Here is an 11,317-nt window from a genome sequence, read left to right on the forward strand (position 1 = left end):
TGTATTGTGTAACTATGCATGTTGACGAAGAATATATTGTCACTATCCATATAACATAGAAAAGACGAGTGTGTGTATATATGATAAAAAAAAAAATCATAATGAAGTTGAACTTTTCATTATCAAAATGCTCCGGCCTTATTTTATACAAATCAATGATCACCGGTATGTGTATACGCACAACATCGTTATAATGATAGGCTCAATGCAACAAATCATGGTTACCCTAAGCAAATCCACCCCCGCCCCCCACCTTTTTTTTTTTTTTTTTTAATTTCTCAGAAAAGATCATTACAAGATTGAACTTTCCATTACCAAAAATACCATGATCCCTTAATTTACAAATGGATAAACACCGATTTGCATATGTGGGCAACATCGACATGGTGGCAGACTCAATACAACTAACCAAGATTATCCCAAGCAAAACCCCTTTTTTTGTTTTTTTAATTCTCAGAATCTATAAATTCAAGAAACATTCTCATACTTGTGCTTAGAATTTTAAGTTTCTCTTATCATACTGGTCATAGAAACCACATTTTTTTTTACCAAATTAAGAGAATTTTTTTAATTAATAATAAATATCGTTATTTACATATATATATATATATATATATTTTTTTTTTTTTAAAAAGGACTTCTATTGGCGCCCAAAATTCAAACTACGCCCTATGGCAGGGGCAGTTTTGGGTATTTGGAAGAAAACATGGGCTGACCATGTCGGTTTTTCACCGACGTAAAAGTTGATACCGGTTCGCTGGAGCAGTTAAGATATGCTTATATAAGGCAAAGTTAGTGGGACAGGTGATAACAGTACATTAGAAGAACCACTTAATGGGCGAAGTGGGCAAATAACGTGGGCGATGGACAGTTAATGGATTCAAGGTATATAAGGAGGAAAAGCCGCCTGCTACAAGAGGACAATCAACACATTCAAACAAAACCAACAATGCTACTCTTTATTTCAATTTCGTATTTTTCATTCATGTATTTAGAATTAGAGATGGGAGTATAACTTGTTTGTTCATTTCTTTGTGAATTTTCAATCCACAGAGTCTATACATTAGGCTTTAGTGCTTTGTATTTCAAAAACTCATTTTGAGAGGATTAATGCAATTTATTCTCTCATCTTTCGGAGGTTTTGATTCATACAAAATCCCTGGAGCTATCGGGGCAAGAGTATGACCCAAATCACTTGGTCAAAGTCAAATTTGATTTTGAATCCGATCAAGAAAAATTCTAGCACGCCCACACACATATCAATACGGTCAACTAACTGTAGTTAAGGGAAGAATTTTTGTGCCAACAACTTCATAACTACAGATTTACAAGTCAAACTTCTCAATAACTCATAAAGAGAACTTGTTTGTTGGACTTCAACTTGCAAAGAAGGTTTTGATAAGAAATACGTGTCAAAAACTAGAGAATAAAGACCAAGGCCATGCACCCTGATGGCCTGAACAGGTTCGAGGAATCATCCAATTAAGCTTTAAGAGTCCGTCCATAGAATTTAATTTTTAGGTCTGCAACAGAAATGGCATCTGCCATTGGAATTCCAGCAACTTTGTCTCAAGGAAAATGGGGATCAAGGCAGGGAATTCTTTCTACGTACAAAGGCCCACATGATCTTAATTGTGACCAATAAACGTACACGCCAACTCACCAACATATTTGTTATGTCCGTACAAATGAAGTGTAGTTGTCATCAGAGGGCATCGCATCCCTCTTCCATGGTTCTGCTGCTGAGTTTGAAACCTTCACCTAACAATCTAGGGACTATGTATGACCCATGTGAACATTACGCCCAATTAATCCTTACACTCGATGCGTTAATCTAGTTTTTTTTTTTTTTTTACACATTTTGGATTGAAATTTTACTTATGAGATGGTTGTGAGATCATGTAGAACATGGATCCAACCCGTGTAGTTATCAAGAAGGTTGTTGAAGGGGAAAAGATTGAAAAAACCGTACCCACTACATGAGGTTTCCCATTGTTACGGAGTCGAGGAAGGTAATTATAATGTATGCAGTCTTACTCCTGTTTTACGGAGAAGCTATCTCTATAGATGTAAATAGATCAAATATAGATTAGATGTGAATGGATCTGGATATCTCCTGATCAAATATGGATACCTCTAAATCATAGTTATTAATTTTGGATTCGGGAATTATTTGGATTAATTCGTTTCATGAATTTAACGATTCGGTCAAGAAAGCAAAGATAATAAAATTCAAGTTCGGATTCAGATTCAGGAATTATTCGTTTACAAAAATAAAAAGCAGACAAAAAATTCGAATGTTATTTTTAATATTTGCAATACTTGTTTCATATTATCTATCCATTATCATATGTATGTAACATACAAATATAAAAATTAAAATTTTAAATTTTAAAGATAAAAATATTATATTTAGTCATATTTTTTTTTTCTAAACTTATTTCTTATTACTCAAATAATTGAATCAGAGAAAGAGAGACTGAGAGGGGGGGACTGAGCACAAATTCAGCTACACCCACGTCACCCACCATGCATGTTCACCTTAAAGACTAAAGAGAGAGAGAGAGAGTAACGACTGTAAGTAAAACCAAAATGGGGTGAAAGATTTTACTATTATTATTTTTTTTTAGAAGTGTGAGAGATTACCTCAAGAAATATAAGTTTTGTAGGTTTTTATTAAAAAAAGAAAGAAAAGTAACATTAGAATAATAAATGTATAATAATCACACTATTTTCTAAAGGCTTATTAACTTATTCAAGATAATTTTTTTTTTTTTTTATATGGGATAAAATTCGGTTATAATTCGGTTAAAATTCGATTCAGCCAAATTATTCACGAATTTTAAAAAAATATATAAAATAAAAGAATTTTTAGAATTTTTTATTTGATTCGGATTTGAACCGAATTAGTCGTAAAATTTGGTAAAATTCTGTTGACCCGAATTATTCACGTTTAATTAAGAGAATTTAATAACTAGGCTCTAGATACATATGGATGCAAATTGAATATAGATTTTTTACTATTCATTTACATCCCTAACTTGTGTAACCTGGATCTTCCTCCCCTCCCACCCACCCACCCACCCTGATAGTTATTTCTATTATTCGTTTACATCCCTAACTTGTGTAACCTGGATCTTCCTCCCCTCCCCCCCACCTTGATAGTTAGTTTTTCCCCACATTCTCTAAAACCTTTTGAATCATCAAAAACCCTCAAGTACATTATCTACTTTTTTTTTTTAATTAATTAGATATTTATTCGTATAGATTATGTTCCGTCTTATCAGAATTCAAATTCAAATACCTCTAACAGAATACAAATGCAAATTGAATTCAAATTTTAAATTCTCCATTTACATCCATGTCTATTTTCTTACTCAAACCCCCGTGACCACTAGGTCACAATAAAGCAACCTTACTGAGAGGAGAAAAAATTAAGATACTTTATATCAAAGAAATATTCTTCTTGACATACCTAAAACTTAAAGTGTCAAATTAATTTGTAAGTTTACTTGTTTGCCCTTTTAATACAACATATTTTTTTTCAATGAGGTTAAATCATATTATTTAACATGCATATTCAAAAAATGTGCAGGACAATGTTAATTTTTGATAATAACATAATGATAATTCATATAGACAGTTCTTATATCAAAAGAGTCATCATTAACCTAATATTTCATTTTCTAAGGAATTGAGGATTAGAAGGATTCAGATCCTCTATAGCCGCTAGGACACCCAATGCAGCATCAAACGTCTAGGAGGACTTGGGCATGCATCCCAACATATAGGCGTGCACCCCAAATCCTCCTAGTTATCAAATATATGTTGGGACGCCCAATGGTGGGAGAGAATCCGGGTCTAGATTGGAGAGGGGTCTTGCCATTGTTCGAAGAAGTGGAATTGGCAACGAGATTAACCTCCATCAATTCCAATCTTGATTCCAAAATCAATCGGAATCGCCCTAAACCCTAGAAATCAATCGATTTTTTCAAGTGTGAATAAACAACAAAAAACAGACAAATTAACTGTAACGGTAACTGTGCATGCCAAAGCCCCGTTTGGCAAAGGGGACAATTATTCATCTTGAAACATGGATCTTAGCGTTATTGTTTTACCTTTTACCGAGCACACACCCTCTTTTGTTGAAGGTAGCTACAAGCTTCAATGTTTTAATAATTTAAATGACCACATTTTTAGTACTTTCCTTTAAGGTATCAAAGGTACCAATTGGGGTATTATATTATCACTTAATACACGTTTTATGAACTCAATGAACTCCCTTGTATTAAAGCGCCAAGACACATTACGGCGTTTTCCACGTTCTTTTAAAAATTTGCACACAAAGATGAAGACATGAACTGCCACTGTTGATCAATAATTGAAGCTTCGAGAAATTTAAGCCTATCCGAATCACAGCTTTATGAAATATATACATACATACATATATATACATTGATACATTTTCTCGATCCTCATGCTTTCTTTAGTTTGAGTTCAAGATTAAACTTGGTTTGCAACTAATAGTTTTATAGTTCACATTTCATAATTCAGATGAAAGGATAGATTTATGTATCGGTATTGTAAAGGCTACATCGATAAATACGTATCAATATCATCAATAATTTATATTGATATAATATTAATACAGAATGGGAGTATCAAAAAGCTTGCTTTTGAATTTGTGCTTGATATGGGTCGATACCAACCATATCAATATTGATAGTGACCAATGTGGGCAATACTAATATCTAAAACCTTGATTAACAAAAATCTTCAAATAAGGTGTTGATATAGGCCATAAAATTCATTTTTATTTTTCTTACATTCAAATTTTATTGAGCACCGTGGGTGTAGCTTCTCTGGTCTAAAGGCATTGTGTGTTACATGGATTAGGTTTGGCTCTGAGCTCAATTCGTAATCCATTCTGGAAACAAGAAAGGTAAAATGCTATTTTCACAATGACTTCGGCCTCATAATCCAATTAAATGTCCCATAAAAATATGGATTCATTTTTTCGACTAAGATCCAAAACTTTGCGTTTCAATAGGATAGCAGCCGGCCTGAAGTCATCACCACAAAATTAGGGATTACACCAATTAGGTAACTATGGTTGAGGCTTATGGTGAGACAGTTGATAATGTTTGGTAGGACAATTTGGCAATTTTATCATATATATATATAAGCAATCTCCAATTCTCCACCAAAGTGGATGGGCTCTCTCCCCATGTGCACCATGGTCCACTCAATTAGAGAGTAAAAGGTTTGGTTGATGGTCCTTTAACTCCTTACAGTTTATCTGACTATTTTCAATAATTAGCCGTTTTCAAGAAAAGGTTTAAATAGAACCCGGTTCGATTGAAAACCAGGTTATGATTACTAACCTAAAAAATGGTCTGAGATGGTAAAATTAAAGTACTCATTCAGTAGTGGGACCCACAAGATCCCAAATTAGGCAGTCAAGGTCCCACTACACATCATGTCACATCACATCACATCAAAAATTGATAAGAAACCATAACCGTCCGATCTCTCACGTTATATAAATAACTAGTAAACAGTTTAATGGAATAGTAGTTAATCCTAATATCCTATCATCTTGCAGACTTACAATACACCATAAGCCGGTCCCACCTCATGTGCATGTCTTCCTCTTGAAGCCCAGACTCGTCCTTACATTCTGACAAATCCGACGGTTAGAAAGTGACCATTTGAATCATCAAATAGTAATATCCAATCGATAAAAAAAAAAATGGTCCAGTCTCTACTCTCTCGACCGTGGTTCCCCTCTCTGCAGCGATTCCCTCTCTCTTTTCTTTACTTGCAGATTACAAACACATAAATCCACTCTTCACTTCCTCTTTTTTCTTTCTCTCATCTGACCGCCTCCCTGTCCTTTCTTCTCGCTCTCTCTCTGCGTTGCAGAGAAGCAGAAATGCCGAATACGTTGGCCAAGAACCTCCATCGCTGCTTTTCCAAGTGTAAACGTCCGGTGGTCACTGAATCTCCTCGCGCGCCACTCGTTGCGAGCGATCACGAACGTAGCACAGAGACAGGAACAACGTCGATCCTGGTGAAGAATTTCAACTCGTTATATGATTTCACCTCTGATTCAACTTCCAAATCAGTGAGTCGTTCCAGCCACAACTTCTCATCTTCAGAGTATTCCGAGGATTTACTGGAAACTACTATCCCTGATTTCGCCACCATCTTCGCTTCACAACGCTTATTCTTCTCCTCCCCTGGTCGATCTAACTCCATCTTCAAATCGCCAACGGAAAGTCCTCCTCCTCCTGAAGAAGAAGAAACAGAGAAACTACTGATCGGAGGAATTCCCATCTCCACGTTCTCGCCAGATCCTTATACGGATTTCAGACGATCAATGCAAGAGATGGTTGAGGCACGCGAATTGCTTGACGTGAGGTCTGATTGGGATTACCTTCACGAATTACTCTTGTGCTATCTCACTCTCAACCCTAAGCACACCCACAAGTTTATCATCGGCGCTTTTGCTGATCTCCTCCTTAGTCTAATGACGACGTCGACGAAATCCAACGGTAGCAGCAATTCTTCCGGCTCCGATGTAGTCTCCGGCCGGTGTATGGTTTCACGGCGGTTGTTGTAACTTGCCCATCTCATAAAATTCTTATTTAACCGATACTTTTTTCAATTTTTAGGAATTTCAGTTGAGATATATTTTGTTTTTCTCGTTGGGTAGTTTTGGATCTGTAACTTCTGTTTGTCTGTATATAGCCTTTTGATCTTGTCTTTATAGTTGATTAGTTTCTAATCTCTCTCTCTCCCTTCTTCTAATATCTCCTCTCTTCCTCTGTTTTGCATCTCTGTTTTGTTTTTCTTCACACGGTTTTTTTCACAAGACAGATAGAAGATCCCTGACAAGACTGAAGAGAGGAAGAGGATAGACATCAACTACTACCATCAAAGAGAAAAGAACCCTCCTCCATATGGTGATTAATAAAATAGATGTTGCTCTGTTAGGTTAGGAAACGATAAAATTCATGTCCAACCTTGTCTATGCATGCATTTGCTCTATGGTTTGGATCAGCTGCTTCAGATCGTCTCATTGGTGTGACCATAAGGTTTGGTCCACTAAAATAAACAAGAAATGCCAAACACAAACACATAAACAGAGAGAGAATCTCAATTTTGTCCATTTTTTATTTTTTAATAATAACTTGGAGATGAGTCACCTCGTGCTTAAGAACAGTGAACTTGGGATTAGTCATGTCGTGCTTAGTGATATCAGTGAACCGTTGATCCGGCGGTCATTCATAGGTTACAGTGACAATATATATGGGGAAGAGTTCTCTGTTCGGCCAGGAGTATGGTTCTTGCACTAGTGTGGTTCCTGCACTAGTCTGTTCGCTCTTGTTCAATAACTTTTTGTGTGTGGTGAGATACGTTGCTTTCCTATCAGAGGTTTGGAGCTTTTCAACAGACAAGCATAATCTTGTTCGTAGTTAGGGTAAACAAGCAAGTAAACTCCAGGCTAACAGAGTGAACAGTTCGAGTAGTGACAGTTGTTGGTTAAGTATGAGGAAAAGAGGATCTGTTCTGTCTTTCCTCTTAGCTCAGCAAGTAAACTACCTTCTCTAATTAGGCATTTTCACCTTTCATAGGGGTTGGATGGTCATTTCACCCCCACTGTGTGGGCGCAAACCCCACACTCTCGGACAAAGTTATATATATATATATATATATAGGCGGATAGAATGGTCCTTGGTCATGTGGTTGTTGCTTCAGTGCATAGGCCAATATGAACGTAGGCAGAGGTATTGACCACATGAGGGTAAAGCGGTATTTTTGTGCTCCCTATGTCTTGGCGTAGAGGATGCAACCGCTACCATTCTTTTTCCCATATATATATATATATATATATTGGGGAAACGAATGCACCCTAGTCATGCATGCATGGGGGCCAATGAAAGTACATGTAGAAGTATCAATATAGATAGAATTTTCACTTTTCATGAGGGGTGGGGTGCTCATTTCGCTATCTCTACTTCTAGGGTCAAGGCCATGCTACTTGAACTTCTTTTTCTTTATTTTTTTTAAGAAAATAGAACACTCTGTGATTATGTAACCTTTATATCAACAGGGCCAATAAACGGACAAATATAAGCATCTACAAATGATGGGGTTTTTATATTTCAGAGGGGTGAAGCCTATCATTTTCACTCTCGGTATAGATGTAAGGGTTGCGCGATCAAAAGAGTGTTCTTTTGCCTTCTTTTTTTCTTCTTCTTTTTTTTTTTTTTTTTTTGACAGAAGACGTTGTCTAAGTGATGACATGGATTCCATAGTTGATCCCCAATTCCCGGTAATCTCGTCACGTTACGTTTTATAAAATATATGTATAGGAAACAGGAATGCTATAATACCCTGAGGGTGCCAATGGGATTATACACTTTCACCTAGGCCGCATGGCTGTTTTGGAGTCCGAGCAATTATTTATTCAACCATAACCTTCACCCCCTCTCCTAGTACCAACTACCAACTAATATTAGGGAGTACTATATTAGAGATTATATATTTAAGGTATAATCTCCATGTAATCAGTTGTAAACATCTAACATGGATCCGATAAAACATAGTAAATGTAATGAGATTAATATACATTATAAAGTTTGATATTACTATTTTTATCTTATCAGACAAAAAAGACTGACCTTTATTGTACAAAAGAGAGCAAAATCCATAAATTAAGTGAGAATGTAACCAGCCGAGATTACACAAAACAAAACCCATTTATTTAATGGAAGCAGTTTTTTTTCACCTATGGTCAAAGGAAAATCAAAATCCCTTCATCAAAGGTTCAGATGGTTTTCATAAGATATAGGAAAACAATGAGAGGGGAGAGGGCGTTATAGATTTCGTATTATAAGGTGTTGAACTTTTATGACTCTAAATGGGTGTACTTTTTATGTACAAGAAAACTACTTTCTCTAAAGTTTTCGGATAAACTCTCCACAAGATGATATCACAAAATGGGGTAAATAGGTAAATGTGAAGAGATCTAGTTTATAACTGAACTCTCAAATGAAAGATTCCAAGTTTATCTATACATCTCCTTTACAGGAAATTGGCTGGTATCGTTTGTCTCATACTCATGGAAAAATCACAGCTCCAAAGTGCATGGGGAGCCCACTTGAAGGAAAAGATCATTTAATAAAGCCAATTCTCTGTTCATGCTTGGCATAATGGCTTCACTGGGTAAAACTAAAACATATAATACTGTGGGAGATTTGTAATTACGTGAGATCCTCTATACCTTCCAGTGAAACCATGGTTATAAGTTTTGTAAAAATAAAAAAACCAGAGTTACAAGAATTAGAATTAGAATTAGATTGTCACCCTTCTACTGTTCTACATAGTTTTAGTTCATGGTAGTAGATCGGATATCAGTCAGTTTTAGAATCAATACCAACACATATGATATGGGTTTGGAAGAATTTAATCTCATAAATTGGTTTATAAGGTGCGATAATCCAATATCATATCAACTCACATCAATTTTTTTTTTAAAACAATATGAGATCAGTAACAGATGACTGATATGAGATCGTAACATACCACCATGCTTTTGAATCCAACATCTACGATGACCCACTCCAAATCAGGTAACTTTTTCTGAGGGGCTCTCACTCCGTTCTAGGTTTCTACCTAATGGTAAGTAGTCCTTTCTTAGCGGCTCTCACTTTTGCCATCATATCGCCCCTTCCATGTATAAGTTGGCCTGAGCATTGACTACTTAATACCATTGATACAGAACTCAACTCCATAAATCAATTTACGAGGTGAGGCAACCCAAGACCACATCAACTCATATCAATTTCCAAGTGACTCCAATGTAAGAACACCCATATGATTGATACATGATCATAATAGTATCAGAGTTAGCCGAAACCCGATTCGTAAAATCCTACCTTGCTAATAGGTCAAAAAGATAATATTATTGGAATATCATGAATAATCAATGACCAATGATTAATTTTCACACGTACATGGCTTAGGTGGTAAAGATAAATTAAATAATATATTTTTATTTATTTATATTTTGTTTGGGGGCCCGGGTGGGTAAGAAGATGTGTGTCATGGGTCCCGGTGGAAACTAGGCCATCGAGGTAGATCCAAAATCCATTCGACCATAAGAAATGTGTGCAATAGTAGAATATATTTATGCAGGAGACTTGAAACGATACAAGCATGGTTAATTGGCTGCCCAATAATACAATATTAGTGAGGTTGCTGTCTCTCCTAGACAACTAAACCATATGAGGAAGAACAGATATATAATGTTTAGTTAATTAGAGTGAGAGAGACCCACACCTTTGGTTGCAATAACCCTTGGAAGGATAGCGACGTAATCTTTTAATTTGTAGGTCCCCTGCTGTTCCCTTATGGTTTCTTGTCCGGCCCCATTCCAATGTAGGTTTTAAAGAAAAGAAAAGAAAAGAAAAGAAAAAAAAAAAAAGTTTTGAAACTTGCAAGAAACCTATCCACACCTAAAAACGTGATCTGGGTATTCATACCATCTTCAGTTATTGAGTCTAGACCTGAACAACCAAAGCGGAGGATTTAAGATTCTTTGTTCATTTAATTTTCCTCCCCTTCCATCTAAGTAACATTTTTCCTCTCTTCCGTTTCATTTCAGATCTCCCACCCTTCGTGGAATCCAATCTAAAGAAAGGTAGATTCAATATGGCCTCTGCGTGTATCTCTCTTTTACTATTTTTGAGAAATGGCCTTCATACCCTTTATACATCAACCCCTATTATTAGTTGAGCCATTAGCACCAGAAAAATCAGTACTGAGCCTATTCCTGTTCATATAATAAAAATTAAAAAATTAAAACCCAACTAGATGAACCAGAGTCCAGCCTCCACCAAGAGACGAGGGACCATTGTTTAAGGAACCAGAATTGACAATCAAATCCGATCGGAATCGATAAATCTGATTCCTGATCCGAAAATTGGGTCATTTTAGGGGTCAGGCTGATTCCAAAATTAGCGACTCAATTCAAAAATCGGGTAATTTAAAGTTCAAACCGTTTCCAAAATCACGGGTACAATTAAAAAATCGAGTAATTTTAAGGTTTAAGCCGATTTCTGCTGAATTTAAATAAATAAAATGGAAAATGGTCACGGTAAGTGCAAAAAATAGGAATGTGGAACGTCCGGAGCCCAGTGAATGTTCACGTAAGTGATATGATTGACACGTGTTAAATATGTTAATTATGCTAACAGAGTTGTAACGGTTTATAACTCTATTTAATATTATTTATATTCAAATAAAT

General features: G+C 35.9%; 1 protein-coding gene across 1 annotated transcript; it reads left to right on the plus strand.

Moving 5' to 3' along the window:
• Positions 1 to 5,638: 5,638 nt before the first annotated feature.
• On the plus strand, positions 5,639 to 6,790 carry LOC122088662 (transcription repressor OFP11-like). Its single transcript, XM_042657978.1, has one exon. The coding sequence runs from the start codon at positions 5,936 to 5,938 to the stop codon at positions 6,623 to 6,625; it is 690 nt and encodes a 229-aa protein (XP_042513912.1). The 5' UTR covers positions 5,639 to 5,935; the 3' UTR covers positions 6,626 to 6,790.
• Positions 6,791 to 11,317: the final 4,527 nt, after the last annotated feature.

Source organism: Macadamia integrifolia, chromosome 9, assembly GCF_013358625.1.
Source record: "Macadamia integrifolia cultivar HAES 741 chromosome 9, SCU_Mint_v3, whole genome shotgun sequence".
In the NCBI taxonomy this organism is placed as follows: Eukaryota; Viridiplantae; Streptophyta; class Magnoliopsida; order Proteales; family Proteaceae; genus Macadamia; species Macadamia integrifolia.